The sequence below is a fragment of the Macrotis lagotis genome, chromosome 4, assembly GCF_037893015.1.
Source record: "Macrotis lagotis isolate mMagLag1 chromosome 4, bilby.v1.9.chrom.fasta, whole genome shotgun sequence".
NCBI lineage: Eukaryota > Metazoa > Chordata > Mammalia > Peramelemorphia > Peramelidae > Macrotis > Macrotis lagotis.
Genome location: NC_133661.1, coordinates 175,269,922 through 175,297,697, shown reverse-complemented (window position 1 = coordinate 175,297,697; position 27,776 = coordinate 175,269,922). Strand labels below are relative to the sequence as shown.

General features: G+C 34.0%; 1 protein-coding gene across 2 annotated transcripts in view; it reads left to right on the top strand.

Annotated features, from left to right (window-relative positions):
• GALK2 (galactokinase 2) overlaps window positions 1-27,776 on the top strand; it is a 178,030-nt gene that overhangs the window by 50,382 nt on the left and 99,872 nt on the right. For both annotated transcript variants that reach the window (XM_074234713.1, XM_074234714.1), the window contains one exon: window positions 24,337-24,427. In XM_074234713.1, coding sequence (XP_074090814.1) covers window positions 24,337-24,427 — 91 coding nt within the window. The remainder of the gene's footprint in view (window positions 1-24,336; window positions 24,428-27,776) is intronic.

Below are 27,776 nucleotides of genomic sequence, written 5' to 3'. Positions count from 1 at the left end.
TATATAGAAGATGTATGAGATGAGATCATCAAGAGAAATAACATAAAGCAATGGTGTTAAACTCAAATTGAAATAAGGACCACTAAATTGTATTTAAGTATCTCTGGGGGCTGCATATTCACACAGATTAATGCGATTTATGTTTTATTGTATTTTTATTTACTATGTTAAATATATCCTGATTACATTTAAATCTGGTTCTGGCTGCACTTGAAAATGTTGTGGGCTACAACCATTCAAGGCAGCCTTCTCAAGGAGTTAAGTTACAAAAGGGAGGACAATATCTAACAGGCGTGAATGGATCAAGTGAGAAATTTTTTGTTATTCTAAGCAGAAAGATAGTATAATAAATAGACAGAGGTGGAAAATCATGTGTATTTGAGCAGGTAGTCCAGATTACCTTCTTCCCCCCCCCCCCCCCCCACCAAATGCCAAGAGAATTCAGTTAAGGTTGTCAAGTAAGACGACTTATTCAAGTACCATCTTTTGAATATCTAACCTTAAAAGGTTGTGAGAGATATAAGTATTTATATTTTACCAAGTTGGTTGGTTGGTTTTGGTCCTTTGTTATCAAAGAAGACCAAAATGACACCACTATGTTTGAGATGAATTATAGTGTATTAGTGGCTGATCAGACCAATATTAGTTTGGAATTCTCTACCACAGGTTGGGCACAAATAGTCTATGTGAATACCTGGGGTGTTTATTCTAAACTTATGTATATCATGTTTTCTTTGAGCAGCTTCAATTCTGCCTTCCCCATAGAGCACAGCACCCTCATTGATGAGGGCACACCTTACTTGGTGGTCTCATGCCATTGTCTTTCATTCTGTACAATCAATTCTAAAGTTCTTCAATGAGACCTTCAGGGTGTCACCTTATTGCTTCTTCTGACCCCTATGTAAGTGCCTGCCCCATGTGAGTTCTCCATAAAATAGTCTTTTTGACAAGTGTACTTCTGGCATTCTAACCATATGTACAACCCTTTGTAGTTGCATTCTCTCTCATACATTCTTTCAGAACCTCCCAAATTCTGAGCTAGCTCTGATAATGCGAGGGTCAACTTCATTGTCAATGGAAGGACACTGCCTGGTCAATGAACTTGTCTGCAATACTCAACACTTCTCCATTTGCTGTAATTGTTGGTTCCACATATGGCTGGCTGTTAACTGTTGACTAAAATGAGCACAAGCAGCAAAGAATTCATGCACACTTTGTTGCATCTCACCTTCAGAGGCTGCATTAAGTGTACAATCATCTGCAAAGAGAAAATCATGAACCAGCACTTTCTCTACTTTGCCATTAGTGCAGTAGCTGAACTTGATGTAGTGTTCATCCTCAGTGAAGGCATTTGATAATATGGCTGAAAATATCATGCTAAAAAGGATGGGAGTAAGGACACATCCTTGGTTGATTCCATTGGTGACCAAGAAATTTCTAGAGTATCATTCACCATCCAGAACCTGGGCAGGTGTGCTATGATGAATTTTTTTTTTAAGGTTTTTGCATGGCAAATGGGGTTAAGTGGTTTGCCCAAGGCCACACAGCTAGGTAATTAAGTGTCTGAGACCGGATTTGAACCCAGGTACTCCTGATTCCAGGGCCAGTGTTTTATCCACTACGCCACCTAGCTGCCCCTGCTATGATGAAATTGACATACAATGCTAATGAACCTCTCCAGCTAACCAAATTTTTGACACAATTTTCCATAAGCCCTCATGACTGACAGTATCAAAGGCCTTGGTCAGATCTACAAATGTTATATATAGACTTCTGTTTTGTTCCTGGTATTTTTTTCCTAGAGTTGCCAGATGGCAAACACCATATTGACTGTTCCTCCACTGTTTCTGAAGCTACACTTGCTCTCAGGGAGATTTGAAGGATCAAGTTATTGAGAAGGGCTCTGGCAAGAATCTTAGCAGCAATGCCTAAAAGAGAAATACCTGTAATTGTCACAAGACAATCAATTCCCTTTAGAGGATAGGTGATGGAGGCATCCTTGAATTCTTCATGCCATATAACTTGGCAAATTTCGGTCAATTTTTGAATGAGCAATGGACTCCCCATCTTGTAGATCTCAGCTGGAATAAACAGCACCAGGTACTATGCCCCTTGAAAGGAACCTAATGGCATTCAAAACCTTTTCTTCAGTTGGAACTTCAGCTAGGGACTGATTGACCTCAACTTGAGGTAAATGGTCATTGGCTTCTGCACTGATTGAAAATGATTTGCTAAGAATACTATGAAAGTATTCAGTCCATCTCTCTAGGATCATGTCTCTATCATTGATAAATGTGGATCCATCACCACTTAGTGGTTGAGATGCACCATAAGTCTTGTACAGTTCTTCTGGATCTCAAGAATTAGAGGGGGCATTTAGTAATGATTTTTTAGTAATGATTTTACTTTGTTCTTTTTAATATTCTAGTCTGCTTTTATGTATTTATTGCCATTTTGTATATGTGTCATATTCTCTTTGCTACAGTGTAAACTCTATGAGGATAGGACCTGTGCCTTAATTATCTCTTTATCTTTATGTCTCTCCAGGCCTTACAAGTATTTTGTGCAAATAAATAAGTATTAATAAATAAATAAGTATAGACAGTAAGATAATGTGGAGAACATATACTGGATCTGCAGAAGAAAACAAATGGATGAAAAATATCTACTCTGAATCTTAACATATTTTACCCTGTGGTTATTGAAGAAACCACAGACTTTTCTTATGATCTTTTCAGGAATTCAACAGTTGAAAACAGAATTATTTGTGAACTCTGTGGTCTATAGCCATCTCTGTTTTCATGGATACATAGTCATTTAGGAAGTCGAGCATTTTAATTTCAAAGAAAGAAAATTTTATTAACAGTAAAGCCACAGGATGAAAATATCATAACAGCCAAATATATGGCTTTCTGTCCTCCAAGCTATTCAACCTTTTCCCTGGGTTGATCTGTGGTTTCAAAGAATCATTCTGTTTCTGCTACTAGATCATAGCACACATGATGGCAGTGGATAGAATACCTGGCCTCATATCAGAAGGATTCCTCTTTGTGAGGTTAAATCTGACCTTGGATACTTAGTAGCTGTGTGACCCTGAGCAAGTCCCTTAACCGTGTTTGCCTTAGTTTGTCATGTTTAAAATGAGCTGGAGAAGGAAATGGCAAACCACTCCTGTATCTTTACCAAGAAAACCCCTAATGGGGCAAGGAGAGTCAGACACAACTGAACAACAACCAGGTCTTTAGTGCTTGCTCCAATGTAGTCTGGTTGTCCCCACAAAGTGCGTCATTCCAAAGATCTTCTTAGATGCCATATGGTTTAGGTTGACCCTGTTGTGACATAAAAATTAGGAACAGAGGAACTATTAGCATCTCCTCAAAGAAGAGCCACATAATTGAATTATTACCCAAACTTTTAAGATTGTTATCTTCTTAGGTGTTAATATATGCAGGAGACAGTTTTATTTCTTAACCATTGTTTTTCAATTTTCTTTCCCCTCCTGACTAAGCAAGAGGAAGTAGCTCCCTGGAAAAAAGTTTGATTAGGGAAGGTTTTGTAGTCTGGTAAGAACAGGAAATCTTTGAAAGGTAAGAAGATGCTTCCTTCATTCTTGAAGGACAGTTCAAGGTACATTATGAGAAATCTCTGAGGAGTTATTACAGACCCGAATTGTTCCCAACAGTTAACTGTTTTCTCTCAACTCCAAATATGAAAATATAAAATAATATATGATTAAATTCATAAGAAAAATGCAAAACATCTGGGGTTGAATGGGGTAGAAATTATTGCTTAAATAGGAAAATAAGGAAAAGCTTTATGGTCAACTTTCCCTTCATTCTTTAATTTTACAGACAAGTAAAATGAAACCAACCAACTTAGGTAATTCACCCACATTTAGTTAATTCTACTAGTCCTGTAATTAGTTGGTGGAGAGTGTAGGTCTGTTTTCTCTAGCTGCTTAGTTTATTGGGAGTGAGGGTGAATGGGATGAGCATATAGTGATAGAGAGAGGGTCACCTTACCAGAAAAGTTTCTTCTAAATCTAACTTTGGCTCCTCAGTAACCATGGACGTCTATTTTCAGTCTTTTGCCTTTTTAGTTTAAAAGAGATTTACTTGGTTTTTAATGTTTTTTTACTGTAGCAGACTTATAAAGCCAAAAATTATTTATATTCTAGTTAGATCAGTGTCTTTTTTATTTTCAAACTAATTTTATCTTTGTCTTTTATGTGGGAAAGAGGAAGCAAACATAAAGAGTTTGTTGAGCTTGGTTCATGTCCTAGATAAAGAAAATACATATTCTTTCTTACCTGACTGGTTTTGCAGAGAACATTTTAGTCTTTGAAATAGATCACCCATTCTAGATCACAGATGGTTCTTTTAATTTATAGACAACTTGCTAAGTAAAGTTGATTGGTGTTTGTCTAAAAATTATAATTCTTAAGAATTCAGTAATGCCAGCAATAAATAATACATGGAATTGTAAATCTCTATTTTGTGTAGCTTTCTTTTCTTTTTAAATATATAATAAATCCAACCTGCAGCTTTTAAAGTTTTCCCACTTGCCTTTCTATTCTTTTGCTATCCTATCCCTTTTTGCATTTGCCTTCTTTTTTCCCCTCCAATAAAATTAATGAAAAGAGGAAAGCCAAATAGATGTACATAGTTATTAAGCAAAACAAATTCTAGCTTTGGCCTTGTCCAAAAATGTATGTCTTTATCTCTTTGTCAAGAAGTAGGTAGTATGCCTTCTGGAATCATAGCTAGTCATTATCTCAAGTTTTTAAGTCTTTCAAAGTTGTTTTTCTTCAGAATACTGTTGTGATTGTACAAATTACCCTCCTGATTTTGTTCATTCTGTATCAATTCATACTGGTTTCTTAGGTTTTTCCTGAAGCTATTTCATCATTTCTTATGGTGCAATTAAATTCTATCATATTTATATACCATAATTTCTACTGCAAAAAGTATAGATATAAATCCTTTTCCTCTTTCTTTGATTTTTGTTTTTTTTCTGTCTAGTAATGTTTCTGAGGTAAAGACTATGTAGTTTAGTGATTTGGGGCCATGGGTGAAAGTGTGGGAAATAGGAACAATTTTGTTTTAGAATAGTTGAAACAATTCATAGCTCCTCTACGAGTGCAATTTTGTATTTGTTTTCTTGTATATAGTAATTTCCTTTTCCTGTATATAGTAATTTCCTGTAATAGTAATTATCATTTTCCTTGTTGCATCGTCTTTACTACTGTGTTAAATGTGAAGTAGATTCCTTAGAAATTACTTGAATTTTCATTTCTGTAGTTATTAGTGATTTCGATCTTTTTACAAAATACATATATATATGGTTGTTGATAGCTTGGATTTCATTCTTGGCAAACTGCCTGTTTTTTCCTTTGACCATTTGTCTATCAGAAAATGGTTCTTATTATTTTATAATTATATATTATAAATTAGTTCCTTTTATAAATATTTTAATTCCATATATATATATATATATATATGATGTGAAACTTAGCAGAAAAAATTTCTGTAAAGATTTTTCTCAGTTACCTTTTTCCTTTTAAATTTTAACTGCCTTTGTTTTGCTTGTGCAAAACTTTTCAATTTTAAGTAGTCAAAATTATCATTTTGTCTTCTGAGATCTTCTCTATCCTTTGTTTGATCAAGAACTAGGTATCCATACATCTGAAAGATAATTTCTTCCTTTAATTTATGATATCATACTTTATGTCTCAGTAATGTATTCTTTTGAGCTCATCTTTGCAATAATTTGAGAAAATGATTTCTACCTAATTTTTGTCAGACTACTTTTCCTAGTTTTCCCAGTAGTTTTCTTTTTATTTTTTTTAATAATGAATTTTTCTCCTGGTAGCTAGGTTCTTTGGTTTTCGCAAACATTATGCTATTGTGTTCCTTTTTCGACTGTTTGTATGTTATGAACCTAATCTTTTCCAGTTCTCTATTTCTTAATTAGTCCCAAATCATTTAAATGATTATTACTTTGTAACATAGTTTTAGATCTGGAAGTGCTGGACCTTTTAAATTTTTTTTTTAACCTTTGACTTCTTGGCTTTTTTATCCTCCAGATGAATTTTGTTATTATTTTTATAGCCATATAACTTAATGGTTCAGTAGTTTGTTTTGAAATTGAATAAGGAAATTAATTTTAGGTTGTATTGTTATTTTTATTATATTACACAACTTACTCAATAGTGATTAATATTTCTTCAATTATTTAGGTCTGTTTCTCCCTAAATACTGTCTATGTACTCTACAGTCTATTTCTTTTTTCTCTATGCTTATAATGCTCATAATTCATTTGGGTTTATTTTCCATTGTGGCATTAAAATAGCATCATAACTTTAATTTTTATATTTTTGACATCTTGATGTATTAACAGTGTAGAAATCCTCCTATCACTTGGTGCTCTAATAATAGAAAGTTTTCAATCCTTATGCAAGGATATGGTAAAATAGATGGTTTCATCTGTTATTGTAACCTGTATTAACTTTCCTTGGATAAGAGATCCTTTAGTTTTGTCTAAAAGGACTGATTCACATTGTAAAAACATTTAGTTCTTCCCCTTGTCTCCTACTCTTAAACTAAAAGAATATTTTCTTATAATAAATTCTAAGTTCCATTCCAAATATTACTCTTTTTTCCTTTGACTGATCTCTCTATATTCCTCCCTCTCCTTTATTTATCCTTTATTACTGTAGAATGATCCTGATTGTTTGTCTTCCTTCAATGGCCTAAAAGGTTATACAAACCTTATATGTACTGCATAAATCTGAATTTTCTGTGAAGGAAAGTAGATTCATTATTATGCTAGTAAATCTCTTTTAGTTTGGACACTTAATTTTGAATCTCAGGCATCAGACCCCAGCTAATGGTTATGTTTCAAGAGGCTGACAGAATTCTCTGATGATATTCTGCATCTTTGCTAAATTTATAATACTTTCAATTAATTTTTCAGTAGGCTATATAGGGTTCTCTAGATCAGAAGTGTCAAACTTTTGGTCTCTGGACCTCAAGTTCTATGGTAGGAACAAGATTAAAATTTATAGTTGATGAAACTGAAGCAGAGATTAAGTGACTTGCCCAAGGCATACAACTGTGAAATGCCTTACCAAATGATAAAATAGTGTTTGCCAGTATAGTAAAAGTGATCGGGTGAATATTTCTTTTCATTTCTCTTGTTCAGTCTCTCTCTTCATCTGTTTAATCTTATAAATTAAATTTAAAGATTTGGTAGCAGTTCATGAGTGCGACTTGCAGAAATGTTTCTTTTAGGCAGTTTGACTAACCAAATACAATTGCAACCCAGAATATATTACATCTTGATTTAATCATTCTATTTGCCTATACTGGTTTAATCTTGATATTTTTCTTTCTTCTGTCTCTCATTCCTTCCTCTTCCCCTTTCCCTCAATCTTATACTTTATATTTTCCTTTATTTTTTATACTTAGATATTGTAACCTATATTCATCACTAATCATGGCCTTGATAACACTTAACACATGGTATTTCCATATTTATCAGTGATAGTTGAAGTGGTAATCTAATTTCTGACAGTATTTGCTTCTGCAGGTGTAAATAGAGTGTTTTCTTCCTTTGGATAGACATCCTCTTGTTGAGAAATCATTTGGCTTATTGGAGAAAAAAAACAAAAACAGGAAAGCAAGTCTGTCTTTTCCAATCTATTAATAATCAGAAAGAGGAAGTTGAAGTTTGGGTTAGCTATTTAACTAGGGCTAAAGAAAAAAATATATCTCATAGGGACCCAGGAATGGATATGGAAAATGTGGGGGCGGGGGGAAGCCCAGATGGAGCCCAGACAAATCCATCTGTAAGGGAAGGTATTGTAACAAAATGATCTAGTTTCCTCTATTCACCAAGGCTGATATTCTTTTGTTGATCTTAATGGAAGAGGTTTTAAAACCATTTTCATGTTAATAGCTAAAATAGCTAAACATTAGACTATGAGTTTCTTGAGGACAGTAACTGATCTTGTTTTTTGTTTTAGGATATTCTTTGTCTCTAAAGCTTAGGAAAGTTCCTGGCACATAGTATGCATTTAATAAATGTTTGTTGACTGAGTAATAATTTGACTACACATATATGTATATGTACATATTTATATGTATAGCATGTTATCAAGTTCATAGATATAGAATTGGAAGGTACCTTAGAGGCCATCTAGTCTAAGATTTACATATTACAGATGGCAAACTGAGACCTGAGACATTAAAGGATTTGCTCAGGATTACACAGGCTTAAAGTCAGAGTTGGGACTTGAACGCTAGTCTTCTACTTCAGAATCAATGTAATTTTTACTAAAGCATGATGCTTTGATTGAATGATACAGGATATGTTAAACACTATGTAGACTTTAAAGCACTATAGAAACGAAATCATTATTATTATTGTATCTATTTATAAAATAATTGTTAAACATTTAGAGTGAAAGTTTCAAAAATTATTAGAAAAGAATATATGATGTTTTGTCCTTATTATGAATGATGAAAATATTCCCCTAACACTCAGATTTAGTTAGAGATGATTCAGCTTTGAATGATTTAAATGTAATTCAGTTTCTCATATTCTTACTGGAAACCTTAGAACTTCTGTATGTCTTTGGGGTAGTACAAGTTTGAGTCCAGCATGCTACTTTTTTTTTTTTAATTTTACAATTTTCCCCCATTCTCACTTCCCTCCCCCTCCACAGAAGGCAGTCTGATAGTCTTTACATTGTTACATTGTTTCCATGCTATATACATTGATCAAAATTGAATGTGTTGAGAGAAAAATCATATTTCCTAAGGAAAAAAACAAAGTATACAAGATAGCAAACTTACATAATACATAAGACAACTTTTTAAAAAAATTAAGGTGATAGTCTTTGGTCTTTGTTTAAACTCCACAATTCTTTCTTTGGATAGAGATGGTATTCTCCATCACAGATACCCCCAAATTGTCCCTGGTTGTTGCACTGAAGGGATGAGCAAGTCCATCAAGGTTGATCATTACCTCCATGTTGCTGTTAGGGTGTACAATGTTTTCCTGGTTCTGCTCATCTCGCTTAGAATCAGTTCATGCAAGTCTTTCCAGGCTTCTCTGAATTACCATCCCTCCTGCTTTCTAATAGAAAAATAGTATTTCATAACATACATATACCACAATTTGTTCAGCCATTCCCCAACTGATGGAAATTCACTCAATTTCCAATTCTTTGCCACCACAGACAGAGCTAGCATGCTACTTAAAATAAATAAAACAATGCTAACTCAAGTTGGTCCTCTCTGTGATGGCCAGGAGTCATCAACAAAATGTGGTAATTTTTCCAAGTGTTTTTTTTCTTACTGATATTTTATTTTATTTTTCCAAAAACATGTTATGAAAGTTTTTCAACATTCGTCCACATACATATTTATGTTACATAATTTTCTTCCACCTTCCCTTCCCATTCCCTTTCCCTCAGCAGCAAGCAGTCTAATGAACATTATACATTTACATTTGTGTTTAACGTGCTTAAATATTAGTCATTTTCTGTATGAGGAATTAGGACAAGGTTAAAGAAAGGCAATCATGGGATAGGAAGAAAAAACATGAAAAAGTTTAAAAAAGTTAACAGTGTTCATTTCAAATTCTGTAGGTTTTTCTTTTTTGTTGGTTTTGTTTTGTTTCTTCCATCTGGTTGTGTGTAGCATTGTCCATAACAAATCTCCCAGGATTGTCTTAGCTCTCTGAACTGCTGAGTGGAGCTGCATCCATCAAAGTTGATTAACTCACAATGTTGTTGTTATTGTGTACAATGTTCTCTTGATTTTGCTACCTTCACTCAGCATCAGTTCCATGCTTCTCTTGAGTTTGATCATTCATGATTTATTTTAGAACAAGAATACTCCATAACATTCATATGCCACATCTTGTTCAGCCATTCCACAACTGATGGGCATCCCTTCAATTTTCAATTCTTTGTCATAAAAAAGAGCTGCCATGAATATTTTGAAACATGGAACTTTTCCCATTTTTAATGATTTCTTCTGGAAATAGGCCTAGTATTGGTATTTCTGGATCAAAGGGTATGATCAGTTTTATTGCTCTTTGGACACAGTTCCATATTACTCTCCAGAATGCTTGGATCCATTTACAATTCCACCAATAGTGTATTAATGTCCCAGTCCTCCCATAGCCTCTCCAACATCGATTGTTTTCCCTTTTGTCATCTTGGTCAGTTTGATAGGTGTGAGGTAGCATCTCATGATTGTTTTAATTTGTCTTTCTTTAATCAGTAGTGAGTGGAATATTCCCAGTAAAACCCTCTTAGAATCAATATTCTAAGTGAAGTCCTCTCAGGGTGAAGAAACATTAAGAAAAAACAAACAATTATTATTAGATTATTCCTAGAAGAAAGACCTAAAAGAAGCTCATGAGCCACCTGCTTTATGATAAGACTATTTTTACTACTAGGAGGACTATTCCTAGAAAGACTTTCCATTCCAAAAAGAAGACTTAGACATTACTTCGTTTAGATAGGCATGGACAGGAAGGTCATTAAAATCTTTTTTTTTTTTTTTTTTTGATATTCTCACCATCTGGATGGTGAGGTAATATTTTATGAAAACATTTCATTCATTGTTGCTGGAGTAGTACCTCAGGAGACCCAACCAGTGGGTTGAAAGGAAGGATGTTGGGGAGGGGGGGACTGCGTTAGGTCATATAATCTTGTTTGGTTTGAATATTGGTTATAGCTCTCTGATCTTCGCTAATTTTGTGAGACTTGGAACCTCGCTCTTTTCTCAAGAAAAAGCAACAAACATTTTTTTTTTTCTTTGCTGAGACTGTCTGAGATTTTTATTATACACAGTCATGATTTGGAGCATTTTTATATGATTCTATATTGCTTTAATTTCTTCATTTGAAAACTATTCATATTCTTTGATCATTTTTCAATTGGAAAATGACTTGTAACCTTATAAATTTGATTCAGTTCTCTATATATTTTAGAAATAAGATCTTTAGGGGTGGCTAGGTGGTGTAGTGGATAAAGCACCAGCCCTGGAGTCAGGAGTACCTGGGTTCAAATCCGGTCTCAGACACTTAATAATTACCTAGCTGTGTGGCCTTGGGCAAGCCACTTAACCCTGTTTGCCTTGCAAAAACCTAAAAAAAAAAAAAAAGAAATACGATCTTTATCAGATTCCCTAACTGTAAAAATTGTTTCCCAACTTTCATTTTTTTTCTAATCTTGGCAGCATTGGTTTTATTGGTGCTAAGCCTTTTTGATTTAATGTGTTGGTTTTTAAAAAACTTTTTCCTTGTGTGGAACTCTTTACTTTTGACTTACTGCTTGTAAACTTAAACTACAGTTTTCTACTTAGTCCTTAGATTGGTACTTCTCAGCTTGTCAGATTTCTGGTTTTGCACTGTGTTAAACTCTTTGATCTGTTGGTTTCTGATTTTATATTCATTTCATCCTTCTTAGTTGATCTTACTCTCATACTTTGCGAGAATATCACTGACATAATTTTCTATGAAATTCTTAGAATACTTACCCATCCTTGTAACCAGTAGAATGTCAAAGTTTTCTTAAACCCCTAAAACCCAGGCATTCATTGAACCAGCAATGACAGAACTATTTGTGAACCTTCAATTATTAAAGCAGGAGATTGCTGGAGGTTTTCCTCTTCATTATCAGCTTAGTCAAAAGAATATCATTATCTGGAAAAGTTCAGGGTTCTAGAGAGAAAGAAAAATGACTTTAGAATCATTTAATACACTCTCCTGCCCACCAGCAGCTTTGAGAGTTTCCTAGATCGCTTCATGGCATGAGTAGAGGACATTGCAGAGTTCTAGCACAAATAAAAATTTTCATGAATGAGAACAGTTCCATTTTTGTCTCTGGGTTCATAGCAACATAAAGATTAATACATACTTGCTGTTTCATTGACCTATGCAAACATGCCTTTTACAGGATCCCAACCGACTATATAGGCTACTCACTAGACTTATCTCCAGTAGAATTGACCTCTATTTTATAGTCTTGAGGAACTTCTTCATGACCTGAGGAGTTTTGATGATCCTCAGCATTCTGTTCAAATCTGGCATCAGACTTTCCAGCTCAGGCTAAGTCAAAGGACTAAAGTGCTATTGGGGTAAGGGGTAAGGTTGATAATTCTGGCTCCTTCAGGAACTTGAGAAAAGGTTTATGCTGGAATGCATATGCTTTGGCAGATCAACATTTAAAAATAAATTTAATTGATATCTCTTTTTTGTATAGCATATTTTTTTCTTCCTCTCAATAAAGAAAAACATTTCAGTAAAATGAGCTAGCATGAAAAAAAAGGTTGACCATAATATATGGTATTATGTACTAATAGTATTCTACTTCTGCATATTTATTCTTTGGTGCCAAACTTAGTAATTACAATCATAATTCATTATTTTTCATATAATTCATATAATGAATTATAATTCAGCTTCTTTTGTTGTTTTTCTTTGCAATCATTTGCATTGCTGTAAGTATATTGCTTTCCTGTTCTGTTTATTCATATCCATTCTTAGGTCTTTTCATACTAGGTTTTCATCATATTTATCCTTTCTTGCAACATAGTCATTGTCTATTACATTTATTAATACAACTGAAGTTGCTGGGTGGCCCAGTGGATAGGGCCTTTGAGTTGGAATTCTGGAAGACTTGTTTTCAAATTTGTTCTTAGAGAAATTTGAACTATGTGACTCTGAGCTAGAGTCATACTAGTTGTCGGACCTTGAACAAGTCATTTGACCTCTGCCTCAGTTTTCTCTTTTATAAAATGTCGATATAAATAGCACCTATCTCATAACCATTATTATAAGGAGCAAAGGAAATAATATTTGTGATACACTTAGCATAGCACCTTGACCCATAGAAAATAGTTGCTTAATAAATGCTTGCTAAAAAGTTGTTTAGCCATTTACCAATGAGTATATCAACTTTGCTTCTAGTTCTTTGCTACTATAAAAAGTACTGGCATAGAGTGAAGAAAATAGAACCAGGAGGCCCATATATACTATTACTATTGTTAAAATGAACAATTTTGAGAGATTTAAAAATTGATTAATACAGTGATCACTCATGATTTTGGAGGATTAGTGACCCTCACCTCATGACAGAGATGTGATGGATGAAGAATGAGTAACATTTCTGAACATGGGAAATTTTTTTTAACATAATTCCATATTAGTCATATTGTGAAAAAGGTATTAGAATTAAGGGGAAAAACCATGAGAAATAAAGGAAAAATATAATAGAGGTTTTTAAAAAAGTGGTCATGGTATGCTTTGCTTTGCATTCAGAATCTACCATTTGGCCTCTGGATATGGATGGCATTTTCCTTAATAGGTCTTTCAGGATTGTTCGGGATCACTGACCTGTTGAGAGGTACTGTATCCATAACAGTTGATCATTTTACAATGTTCTCTTGGTTCTGCTCACTTCATTCGGTATCAGCTCATGCAAGTCTTTCCTTGCTTCTCTAAAAGTTCAGTTGCTCATGATGTGTTACAGAACATATTCTGTAAACATATTACATTTATATACCATAATGTGTTCAACCATTCCCCAATTGATAAGCATCCCCTTAATTTCCAATTCTTTAAAACTACACAAAGAGCTGCTATAAAAGTTTTTAAACATGTGAGACTTTTCTTGTTTTTATTTTTTTTATGATCTCTTGGAAAGTAGACCTAGTTATGGTATTGCTGGATCAAAGGGCACGAGCAGATTAATTACTCTTTGAGCATGGCTCCAAATTGTTCTCCAGAATGACTGGATCAGTTCACAACTCCACCAACAATGTATTAGTGTCCCAATTTTCCCACATCCTCTCCAGAACTGATCATTTTCCTTTTTTGTTATCTTAGCCAATCTTATAGGTGTGAGGTGGTACCTCAGAGATGTTTTCATTTTCATTTCTCTAATCAATAGTGCTTTGGCGTATTTTTTCATATACCTGTAGATAACTTTAATTTCTTTATTTGAAAACTGCCTAAGGGGAAATATTGGAATTTCTTTTGTTTAACTCTCCTTATTTGTTACAGGGTTTTTTTTTAATTCATTTCCTTTGTCAATTACTGTTTTTTCTTTCATTCTTAAGTATGTGTTTGTTATTTTTGTTAGAAAGTAGTAATTTCTTTGATGGAAATTAGGGATCCTGTCTGGAAGGATGAAGTAAGAAGTAAGTGTGTTTCAGACATGGGGGACCACTCGTACAGAGGCAGAGGTGGGGAGATGGAATGACATATACATATAATAACTAGCAGTCTAAGGTGACTGGAAAAGAGAATGTATAAAAAGAATTAATATGAACTAAGAGTGAAAAAGCTTTTGGGGTCCAGCCTGTGAAGACTTTATATGTCAGACTGCAGATTTTGCATTTTTATCCTTCTTTAGTCCCTGGATTTGGTATTTCTCTGGATGTCAGAATCCTGGATTTCAACTTTGGTTTCAACTTAACCCTTTACTCAGTTGAATTACTGATTATCTGTCCATGGTGGCAAGTGCTGAGAACCGGAGTTCTTGCTAGCTGTGCCTAGAGAGATTGTTATTTCCATATTAATCTTGTGCTCTTTGAAAAACAAACATGACCTTGAAGAGAGGTTCCCTTCTTTTGTCTTCCCTCCTACTGCAGGAACAATTTGGGCAATATGTATGCCAATTCCTTCTTGAAAAGGAGCGATTGTTGGTATACATTTGGCCAGACTTTCTGTGACTGCTTACATGTGCAGAATAGAACAATCTTTTTTACTTTCTGACATCCTGTCTTCCTCTTTATTTTCTGCTCCAGTTAGCTTTAAACAGAGAAAGGAAAACAAATTAAAAAACCTCCCTTCAAAGTTTTACTTTAGTATATTTTACCCTTTTTGAAAACAGTACCTCTTTTCTCTTTCTCATTTCTTGGCAGTATCTCTCATTTGATGGATTTTCAGCCATTGGAGAGAATATATCTATATCTATATCTATATATCTTTCATTTCCTACAGTTTGGATATCATCGATACATATATAACTATCCCTTTTTTATTGTCAATTTTTTTGTTGCTCTGAAATATACTTTTCTCAAACATCCAGATAAACTGGAACTGGATTTAAATATATTTCTGAAACTGTGTGCTCTGCTAACAACCCCCAATCTGTTTTTTTGTTCTCCCATTCCTCCAAGGCAGGTGAGAAATTAAGATCCTTTTATTTATATCTGCCTTTGAGCCTTGGACTCAGGTAGAGATGATTCTCTGGATTTCCTCTGGCTCTTTTACCTTCTTTTCTTACCTGAGTTTTTTCTCTGTACCATCATATAATCAAATATATTGATTTACTCATGAGGCAATGTAATTTTTTTGTTTTATACTTGAAGTATTTATTTACTTTTCCTTGATTTTTTTTATTCCTTTATATTTTTTGCCCATGGATATACTATTTGTTCTTTCAGTGTCTCCTGGGAAATGTGAAACATTTTTTCCTTGTTTTTTTTTTTTTTTTGCAAGGCAGATGGGGTTAAGTGGCTTGCCCAAGGCCACACAGCTAGGTAATTATTACGTGTCTGAGACCGGATTTGAACCCAGGTAGTCCTGACTCCAAGGCCGGTGCTCTATCCACTGCGCCATCTAGCCACCCCATGAAAAATTTTTTAAAGAGGTAATTTTAAAAAAGATAACCATGGTCCTAGATACATGGAAGTTTAGTTATTTGCTTATATCTTCTGTGAACCTTGCGTAATGACTGATATGTAGTAGACATTTAATACATACCTTTGCCATGCATTCACACATCTGACCAATTTCTTTTATTGGATCAGTTGTCTTTTACCTGCCTTGCTTAATTTAGGTTTCTTTTTGAAGAAATAATTAGAATGGGGCGGCTAGGTGGCGCAGTGGATAGAGCACCGGCCTTGGAGTCAGGAGTACCTGGGTTCAAATCTGGCCTCAGACACTTAATAATTACCAAGCTGTGTGGCCTTGGGCCACTTAACCCCATTGCCTTGAAAAATCTTAAAAAAAAAAAAAGAAATAATTAGAATGTCTCTCATCTGTTGAAAGTCAAACTTCTTAAACTGATGATAAAACTCAGCTTTGTAGGATATGTTATTTTGGTCTGTGCTTTTAAAAATATTGTATTTCAATTTTTCAGTTGATTTCTCAAATACAAACTAGTTCCAAGATTTTTTTTTTTTAATCTTGGTTGCTTACAATATTTGTTTTTTAGTAATGTAGTTCTAGAGTTTGACCATGATAATTCTTGGTAATTAAATTTTTCATTTCTTTTTTGGTGTTCTATGAATTTTTTTCCTCAATACATTTGATTTAACTTTGTTTTTGGGTTCAAATTCTCCTCTTTTTCAATGAGAAGGCTATAAAAATAAAACTCATTAGAAATACATATAATTATAGAAAACAAATTTCCACATTGTCATTGTTCTTCCAAAAGACCAACAAGAAAAGAAAAGAAACAAATGAGAATTATACTTCATTTTTTTCCTCTGAGTTCATCAGTTCTTTAATAATATTTGTCCTTCAATCTTGAAGAAGACCATGACATCAGGGAGGTTACATCATGGACAAGCACATGAATAGGATTTGAAAGAGGGAGTGCTGTACTAAGTCACCAGCCTCACTTTCTCTACCAGAGCTATCTGGATCCAGTGGTCAGAAAAGAATCAGGTTGGCTGCAGATGGCTCTGGATGTGAGGCAATCAGGGTTAAATGACTTACCCAAGGTCCCACAGCTAGTAAATGTCTGAGGCTGAATTCAAACTCCAGCTGGAGGTAAAAAAGTATGTTTCAGCATGAGAACTTTGGAACTGTGATAGATCATTGCATTGATTAGATACTAAATCTTTCAAAGTTGATTATCTTTCCAATATTGCTGTTACTATGTACCTTGTTCTTCTGGTTCTGCTTACTTCACTGTGTATCTGTTCATATAGATCTTCCTAAATTTTTCAGAAACCATCTTCTTTTTTATTCCTAGCTACAATAATATTTCATCACCAGCATATACCATAATTTGTTCAGCCATTTCTCAATTGATGGTCACTCCCTCAGTTTCTAATTGTTTACCATCTTTAAAAAAGCTACTATAAATATTTTTGTACCTTTGGATCCTTTTCTTTTTAATTTGATCTCTTTAGGATATAGCCTTAGTCACAGTATGACTGGGTCAAAAAGATTTTGGTTTCTTTCAAGTTTCATTTTGTCTATTTCCTTTACTTCTGCATAATTTTCTTACCCAGCTTCTTCTAATGTAATATTCAAGATCTGATTTTTTTTTTCAGTTTCTGGAGAAGACCTTTAACCCTTAGATTAACTTTTTATATACTATCCTCAAGTTGAATATTATTACAGTGTCTTATTTTTTTATTCATAGAGCTCTTATGTATTCTTTTTAGATTTTTCAAGGCAATGGGGTTAAGTGGCTTGCCCAAGGCCACACAGCTAGGTAATTATTAAGTGTCTAAGGTCGGATTTGAACCCAGGTATTCCTGACTCCAAGGCTGGTGCTCTATCCACTGCACCACCTAGCCGTCCCACTCTTATGCATTCTTACAAACTTCTTGTTTATTTCATTTAGTAATTTTTTCTTCTGCCTTTGCATGCTTTTTCATTCCATTTTTCTCAGTCTCTTTTTCAGCAACTCCACTGTTTTGGATTGTTTTACTGTCATATATTGTTTTATACAATTGATAGGGTTTTTAAAAAAAATTCTGTTTGTTTTAATTAGCCAAAATCTACCTTTTTACCCTCCTGTTGCACCTCAAGAAAAACAAAGCCCAATATACATAAGTTATAGTCAATTCAAACAAATTTCCACATTGGCTACATCCGATAAAAATGTCTCATTTTGTACTTTGTGTCCTTGAATTCTCTGTTGGTAGTTGGGTAGCATGTTTTATAATTTGTCTTCTTGATTATACTGAACAGAGTTCTAATTCTTTCAAAGTTGTTTTGTGGAGGGGAGCTCATTGCATGTTTCCTAACATTTTACCATCTGCTTCCCCACCCATCTTTTAAATTTTTTTCCATGAGAAATCTAATTTCTATACTTACTTTTTTATTTTATTTGTATTTTAAAAGTTGTTTTATTTTTTTGAAACCATTCTAGAAGATATTGAAGTTGCTATATTTTCATTTCTGGGGTCTTTGTAGGATTTTTTTTGTAAAGCTTCCTTTTATGGGGGCTCTTGACTAGGTTTCCTTCATGTGTGGGTACTTATTTTTGGTACTGTCTCATTATCTCTATTGCTGGCTCATTTTTCTTATTTGTCAGTCTTAAGTGTCTTTGCTGTTTTTGTTTTTTAGGGTGCCCTTATTATATAATGAGACACCTTTCTTACTGCTAATCCTTTCTCTTTAATAAAAGGGACCCAAACCTTTTATACCCTTTCTCCCTCCTCTACTGCTGTTTATTCCCTTTAGACCACTGAAGTTGGGTGAGTTTAGTGACTTGCTGGGATGGTGCCACAGGAAGACTCTAAGAGGCCCCTGCAGCTTCTCTTGTTATCTACTTGACCCTTCCTGTAAATAGTACTATTTACTCCTACGCTGACTGTCATAACATGCCTCACACTTCTGGGCTTAACTCTCCTCTACAGTGGCCAACTTTTTTTCCTTCTTGATCACAAGATTGTGGTTGAAATTACAGGCCATAACACACTAAGTTGTTGAGGAAGAGTCCAGTTAGGACACAGCTGAGACTGCAGCAGCTGGGCTTTTTTTAATATATTTTATTCTTTTTTTTAATAGGTTTTTGTAAGGCAAATGGGGTTAAGTAGCTTGCCCAAGGCCACACAGGCTAGGTAATTATTAAGTGTCTGAGACCAGATTTGAACCCAGGTACTCCTGACTCCAGGGCCGGTGCTTTATCCACTGTGCCACCTAGCTGCCCCTATATATTTTATTCTAATCTCCTCCAATAACCTTTTCCTTCCTGTGTTGTATCAGTGTAAGCTAGGGCTGCATTGCTATGCTACTTCTTTCATAGTCATCAAATTTCTTCTACCCCACCTTCTGGGGCTGTTTGGATTTATGGTCTTTAAGTCCATTAAGAATTAGAGGGCCTCATCTGGATATGACCAAGAGAAAACTTTGAAAGCTGGTATTGAAGGCTGCTTCTCTCTGGTCAAAGTAGAAGGCAGCGGGTGATACTTCCATAAATTTAAAATTTTCAAATTAACACAAGAGCAAATAGAGAATTTAAACAATCCATTTTCAGAAAAAGAAATAAAAAAACCATAAATGAATACTTAAGGGAAAAAATAAACCATAGACTAGATGAATTTACAAGTGAATTCTACCAAATGTTCAATGAACAATTAACTCTAATACTACATAAATCATTTTCAAAAATAGAGTAGACATCTTACCAAATATATTTTAATACCTAAACTAAAAAGAAATAAAACAGAGAAAGAAAATTATAGACTGATATCTTTAATGTATTCCAATGCAAAAAAATTGAATAAAATATTACAGTCTGTAGCAATATATCCAAATTATTTTTTCCATTCTGACCAATCATAGGATTGGTTTAGCCTTAGGCACTATAATTAAAATAGGTCATATTAATAAAAACATTAAAATAATCCAATTATAATTAGAAGATGTAGGAAGTGTTTCTTTATAAAATATAATACTAATTTATGTTAAAAACATTAGAAAACATAGGAAAAAATGTACTTTTCCTTAATATTGCAAATACCATATATGACAGCCAAGAATTAACATTATACATATTCTAGAAACAGAAATGACTTTATAATAAATTAAGAAAAATAAGATTTTCTGTTGTTATTAATTTTGTTTAATATAGTTCTAGAAAGGCTTGCTAAAATAGTAGGAGATAGGTTGGACCAATCTTTTTTTTTTAATAGAGAACTCTCAAAATGAGAAAACTTCCTCTAATGATGTAGATTTTGTCATCTTTGCAATTTATAGTCTTAGAAAGTGCCAAGAGAACTGAGAAGTTATGTGACTTGAACCCAAGTTTTACAGTTCCTAGCCTAGTTTGTAACCACTAAGATTTGTAACAAGAAAGCAAGAAAAGAAATTGAGGGAATAAGTTATAGGCAAAGAAGAAGCAAAATTTTTGTTATTTGCTGATGGTATGATGTTTAATCAGAAGCTTAAAGATTTTAAAAAAAATTTAATTGAACTGATCAATAACTTTTTTAAAATAGCATGATACGGCTAGGTGGCACAGTGGATAAAGCACCGGCCTTGGAGTCAGGAGTACCTGGGTTAAAATCCGGTCTCAGACACTTAATAATTACCTAGCTGTGTGGCCTTGGGCAAGCCACTTTACTCCATTTGCCTTGCAAAAACCTAAAAAAAAAAAAATTAAAATAGCATGATACACAAGATATAGCATGATACTCAAGACTGTCAACCTCTCTATATAATATTAACCTAGTAGAAAGAGATGAAGAAAAGAAATTCATTTCAAAGTGAGTAGAATTTTAAAAGCATATGGATAGTCATCTAATAAGATGCAATCAGGATTTATATGAAAACAAGTACAAGACACTCCTCCCCAAGAAGTAAAAGAAGACTAGTAATTGAAGTAACATTATTTGTTTATGATTGGACTCTGTAATACAATAAAGATAATGATCCTACCAAAATTCATTTATGGATTTATTGCTATCTAAGATTACCAATGAGTTATTTAATAGAACTAGACAAGAAAAAACATAATTTGTCTGGAGGAATAATAGAAGATCAAACATTTCAAGAACAATGATGAAAATGGTAGGAGTGAAGGGAATCTAGTCATATCAGATCTCAAACTATATCATAAAAAAAATAAAGAAGTTGAGCAAAATAGATTAGTTGTACAAAACCTAAAGCCCAGAACATCAGTTACTGGGGTAGGCTCGCTATTTGGTACAAACTCCTGGGAGAATAAAGCAGCTGAGAAGTTATGTTTAGAACAATATTTTTTTCCTACATGTGACTAAAACATAAAAACATCATAGTAAAACAAAGAAAGAAATAAAAAATGAAGGAGAAAGGAAGATAACATTCATAGATATAACTAAAAGGGAAGAATTCTTATTTAAACAAAGTATAGAATTGATCATAAAGATAAAGTAAGCAATTTCAGTTGCATAAAATTGAAAAGCTTCTGGCTAAACAAAATAAATGTAATTAAAATGAGAGGAAACAATTGGAAAAAAAACCTTCATGACAAATTTTGATAAAGGCCTAATATCTAAGAATTGATGCAAATCAATAAGATTCAGAGCCATTCTCAATATAGAAATGGTCAAAGAATATGAATAGTTTTTTTTCAGATGAAGTACAGCTGTTATATGAAAAAAGTGTTCTAAGTCACTGTTATTAGAAATTTAAACAAATAACTATGGAGTTCTCATCAATATTGACAAAAAAAGAAAATAACAGTTGAAGTTATTTGGAGGAGTTCAGCACTTCTTGTACTCAAAAAGTCATTAAGTTGTTTATTTTCTTTGACCCAGAATATTCCTCCAAAGAGGTCAAGGACGGAGAAAAAATACTACCCAAACTGTCTTTGCAAAGAACTAGAAACAGAATAGATGCTCATCAATTGGTACAGTAGATCAAATTATAGTACATTGAATGCAATGAGATATTATTGTGCCAGAAGAAATGGTGACTATCAGCTTTAGAGAAATATTGAAGCACTAAGATAAACTGATGAAAAGTGAAGTGAGCAGAAGCAGGAGAACAATCTTTTATGCTCACAATAATATGAGGGGAAAACAATACTGATTCTGCCTGGCACAGCATCCAGTCCTAACTTTAAAAGAATGTTTGCCATCCACATCCAGAGAAAGATCTCTGGAATCTGAATGCAGATCAACACATACTGTTTTCATTTTTTAATTGTCTTTCGCTTTTTCTTTCATAGTTTTCCCCGTTTGTTCTGATTCTTTTTTTACATCATGACTAATTTGGATGTATGTTTAACATGAGGGTACAGAAGTATGAACAATACCTTCACCTGGCTCCAAAAATGCTGTTGCAGACTATGGAAGATGCTCCTGTTTATGTGATAAGATAGCCGGAGCTTCTGATTTGACTCATTACCTAAATTCTTTAGGTAAATTGGAATCTGAGAACAAAGCCCATTCATTCATTATTTTTCCCTCCCTTTTCTGAATCCCTGAGGCTTTAGGGGTCAGCTTGATGGTAAAGTGATAAATCTGTTATTTACTGCCCAAGAATTTCTTCTTCATACTAAGATCTCATTTTCTGCCTCCCACTTTGAGATGAGAAGCTGGTTCTTGAGTTACAGATATGCCCCATTGGAACTCAATGTCACAGAAGAATAGTATGGGGAGGGAGGGAAGGAGGGAGGGGAGAAGACCACATGGAGTAGTGGAACCTTGAAATTGCACATCTGAATGAGGATTCTGAGCTAAGAATAGAATGAGAGGCATACAGGAAAAGATGTTTGTATGGGTGGCTATTAGCTTCTTAATATGTGGTTGGGTTCTAGAGTCTGAGTCCTCACTATCTGTAAACTGGAGTAATTTAGAAGTTGTATTTAGGGTATGGCTAGATGGCATAGTGGATAGAGTACATGTCTTGGAGTCAGGAGGACTTGAGTTTAAATCTGTCCTTGGGCAAGTCACTTAATCCCATTGCCTTGTAAAAATAAAAAAAAAAGTTGTACTTAGTCTGGATGGTAGGGGGAAAAACCTGTACTTTTAGGTTGAACTTAGATCTTGGTCCAAGCTGAGAGGTAAGGAGGAGAGACATTGGCTCTTATACTTAGTGATAAAGTATATGGAGAGGCTTGTGGTCTTGTTGGAGCTGGAAAGATGAAGTTAGCCTTGAGGATGCCATGGAAAGGATAAATGATAAATGATAGGGTGGGAAAATATCATCTCTTTCATGTATAGGACCATTTGGAAAGGAGGTAGCTGACAAGACATTTCTTTGTTGGTGCATGTTCTTAAAGTAGCAGTTTGTATACCTAATCTGGATGTGAATTTTTGGGGATTATGGCTTCAAGATAAAGATAGGTTGAGCATCACCAGTGATGAATTGAACAATTGTGAAATTATATCAAAGTTTTTTATAACTTCCAAAAAATCATGGGATTTAGGTACTTATTTATTTTCATGGACATACTTTATTATCTTTTCTCTGTATGTTCTGGTTTTCTTACTGAGTATTGACTGGATATTACACACATAGACTTGAAATTTGTAACAAATATAATACAAGGTGATAGAATTTGTCAGGCCCAGATACTGTTAAGACTTTAAAGTCTAAAATGATAAATCAGCAGGTACATATTAAATGCATACTATATGCTAGACTCTAGGAATAGAGACAAAATTAAAACAGTATTGCCATCAAAAGGAGCTTAGAGTTTATCAAAAATAGAAGAGGAAACTTGTAGTTTCTAAAGAGTACATGATGCTAAATGATAGAATCGCAGAAGTTTTAAATGTTTTATGCAAAGTCAATTTCCTGTGTTTTAATATATGCTTATAAGATTGGAATTTGAAAAATTCCTTTTTGTATTTTCAGGCCCAATTTCCCACATTTCTTTGCCATTTCAAATTTCACCATTTTCTAGGATCTCTTGATTATTATTATTATTATTATTATTATTAGAATGCATAGAGATTTCTCCCAAATAGGTCAGTATATTTTAATACAATAAATCTATGTTATAAGAAACATCATGGCATGTTGGTTAGAAAGTTGTCCTTGGAATCAGGATGATAGGAGCTCAAATCTCTTTTGCTTACTAATCAATGGGGCCTTCCCTGGGTCTCATTTTCCTTAGCCATGAATCTAATGATACTACCATTATTGTTATTATTTGTGCTTCTTGGTTTAGTTTCTTGTAAACAGAGAATATAGTAAGATCAAATGTGTGGAGTAATGGTAGGGTACGTGAAGGAATTGGGACTAGCTATTTCATAATCAGGAGTTAATTAAATTGTGCAAAACCCAACAAAACCATCTTCCCATTATCTTATCTTCATTGTTGTGTGATCCAGCTTATGCTGAAAGAAATAGCAGAATGCTGATAGAGTGTATTGAATTTTCTCAGTGTCAGGAAATAGTGAAATCAGTGGGAAGTAGTTCAGATTACTCTTTACTACCTTTCTTAATCATAATCATTAGGGATGTTGGGGGTGTTCCTTTGTAGCCGGTAGAACATTTTGAAATTATGTCAAGAAGATAAAAATGTTACCGTTTTGTCAGAAGGTGGCAGCAGTTAGCCATTTGTTTTTCAAGGAACTGCACTGAATGACTTGAAAAAATAAACTTCAATGTATCTTGTTTCCACAGGGATTTCAGTGTCAATATTAATGACATTTACATCGATAAGACAAAGCCTCAGTGGCACAACTATTTCCTGTGTGGACTTAAAGGAATTCAGGTAAAGATGTTAAATAAAGAAACTTCAAATTTGTATTTCATATGTTTTATTAACATTCCTCATGTTTTTTGTCACATAGTTGTGATTTTAGCTTTCATTGGGCTAATTTTCTGACTCATCCTATTGTAAAGAGCTTAATTAAGGCCCTCAGTAATGATGGTAAGGATTTGGACAGGCATTCCAGCTTTGATAGAAGAGGACTTGGGAAGTGGTGCTAATAGTTTTAGCTTTTGTTGGGCTTTTTGGGGGGTTATGTAGTGGGGGGGGGCAAGAAATACCCTAGAATGTAGTTTGGTGGTCATTGAGGGGAGCAAAAAGGGGCTATTTGTAAATTAGGGGTTTCCTGGATTGTAGCTATATATTTATAGGCCCAGATCTATGATATCAGTGAAGTAGGAAGCTCTCATTGTCGAATTTCCTTCCCCTTAAATGGATGGGCTACCCCCAGTAATTTATTATCATAGAGCTCCTTGAAGAATTGAGCATTGAATGACTTTCCCATGATCACTTAGTAATAATATGAGTTAGATGCTACTTGAACTCATGTCTTCCTGAATCTAAAGATTAACCCTCCATGTATATTACTGCTTAGATTATATATCATTGTTAAATGATCTACATAATTATATTATGAGGCATGATGAACTGGCAAACCATACATCCTTCTGGCTTTCATTTTTATTAATGTTTTCATTTGAAAAGATGTGTTCAGAGTCTTTTATTTGTACTCTGTTTTAATATACATCTATAAATGTTCTATATAAGAAGCATTTTTGATTATATAGATTGGGCTTTCACGAAATTTTAAAGAAGCAACGAAGTTATGGTATACTAAGTATTTTCCTAGAAACATTACTAGAGCTAGGTTGGATATCATTGAGTTTTTGTCTTGCAAACAAGAAAATGAAATAAATCAAGGTTTCTTTGGGTGATCCAAGGCATTCAAATTGCAGAATGAAGACAAGCAGCTTCCCTACTGAGCATGAGTTTATGTTTCAGTAATACCGAATCTGGCACTAAAAGGGAGAGGTTGTAAGTCATGGATGTTGCCCTTGTGAGTCTATAAAGTACTTTTAAGAATATGGCGACTGAGCTATTATTGTTCTATAAAACACATGTTTTATCATGCCAAGAGATCCAGATTGAAACTTCAGTGGCAAAACCATTATAGAAATTCATCAGATCCATCTCTGTTGCATTATATCACACTCAACTGAGTAGCTTTCTCCTTTTTTGTTTCTTTATTTCTCAGATCCAAGGAAATTTCTCATGTGAAACATTCCTTGCCAGCATGAAATATCTACAGTGCTCATTTTAAACTATCTAGATATTAATGGAAATTTCAGTATTTGGAATGTATTTACCTGGCAAGTGCTACTTGATCTTCCTTATAACAAACTACAGGACTTTCTTTGCATTTTGGATAAAGTATGCCAAATGAAGCAGGCTATTTGGGGAGTGGAAGTGTACATGGGGGTATCTGTTTTTGAGCTTTAGGTCTTAAAGACAATCTCTCATTTGATGGCTCATATGCAAAGCAAATTTAGAGACCGAACTCTTGGCAAAAAATCCACCTCAATGTGAGGCTGTTAGGAAACATTCAAATTCAAGTGCTAGGAGGGTCCAGAGGATAATGTGTTTATATTAAATTGAACATGTTATCCTTCTGGGATAGAGTTGTTTCAGAATTTGGCAAAACCTATTTTCATCTCTGAGACTGTAGTACATTTTTATTTAAACATTGCGTGATAAGTTTGTAAGCCTGATTCACGTTCAAGACACCCTGTGGATGGATTGGTTTCTGGTTAAATCTCTAAGGTTTTTTTTTCTTTCTCCTCCCCCCAATCTCCCCCCCCCCCCCCCCCCTTTTTAACAAGCTGATGTTCTGCATGAAAGGGTATTGGCAGCAGCAGTGTTTCAGTTTATAATTTGTTTGTATTTCTGGAAAGGAAATTTTTAGATGATTTGATGTGGAAAAAAAAACCTAGCCATCCGATTAACTGAGTCTCTTTACTTAGAGACCATGAAAGCTTTGCCTGATAATTTTAGGGAAAACTTTTAGGGTCTGTTGAATAAGATATTAATCTGGATGTTATTTTTGCTGGTTTATAGAATCTCTCTAGCATGTTGCCTGGGGTTTTCCATTTGCATGCCATTTTTTTTCTGAAGATATTGTTATATTTATGTGATATTCCTGTAGATTAGGTGGCTTTATTATTTATAAATTCTCAGTTACAAAGAGGATAAGGAATTTTCTCAATTTTTCTTCCCTAAGCCAAGTGTAATGCTGACATTCAGTCTCTGAAGTTTTAGTTTTCTAGACGACAGTTATAACCAGCCTAAAACTTCCCATATTCAAGTAATATGACATAGTGTTAATTCAAGTGAGAATCAATGGGATTAAGGTTCTATTCCTTGAATGACTACTAATTGTTTATAGGTCTTAGGCTCATCAGTTCTTTGTCTTGGGCCTCAATTATTTCTTATGTAAAAAGAACATGTAGGTCTAAATAGGGGCCTTCCTAGATTCTTCATGTACTTATCCATAGAACTGGAATGCATATTCCTTCAGTCTTTTCTGTTTACATGTTTCCCTCATAATCTAGAATTTTCATTTTCATTTGTGATTGTTGCCCTTTGGGCCTTCAGTGAAAGCTACCATATTACTTGATTGAATGCTAGTAAAATGCTAGTAAAAAAAATCTGGATTTCCTCAGATAACTGACCCAGTTGCAGAATGCTGATCTGGGGTTCTAACTAGAGAGGGAAAGTTCTTGATGAAGAATCAGAGACCTTGACTTGAGCCCTACCCTTGCTATTTACTTGAAGTGTGATCCTGGGAAGGTCTCAACCTCTCTTGGTGCCTTGATTTTTCCATTTGTCAAATAGAACTAATGCTTTTTGGAGCTCTTTTTTGAAGAGAAATATCTGATAGTTGGACTTCTAGGAATATCAGTTTATATTCTGGGTAACTTCCTATGGTAGTTACGGAACAGAACTAACAGAACTAACATGGAACAGAACTAATCTTTCTAATTTGCATTCCTTTTTGCTCCAGCACCTGAGGTAAATAAATTTATTAATGATTTCCCATGTCATAGATTGGTTGATAGATATTTGGGATTGGAGAATTGTCATAATTCTGTCAAATTCATGAGCTATCATGTATTTGCTTGAATACAAAGCACAGAACTAGGATCAATAGGAAGAAGTTTTAGAGAAGCAAATTTTAGCTCAATGGGATGAAAAACTTCCTAATCTAGAGATTCCTTTTTTCCTTTTTTTGTTATTTTATTTTTTCAATTGCATGCAAAGATAGTTTTCAGCGATCATCTTTTTTATGTTCTTG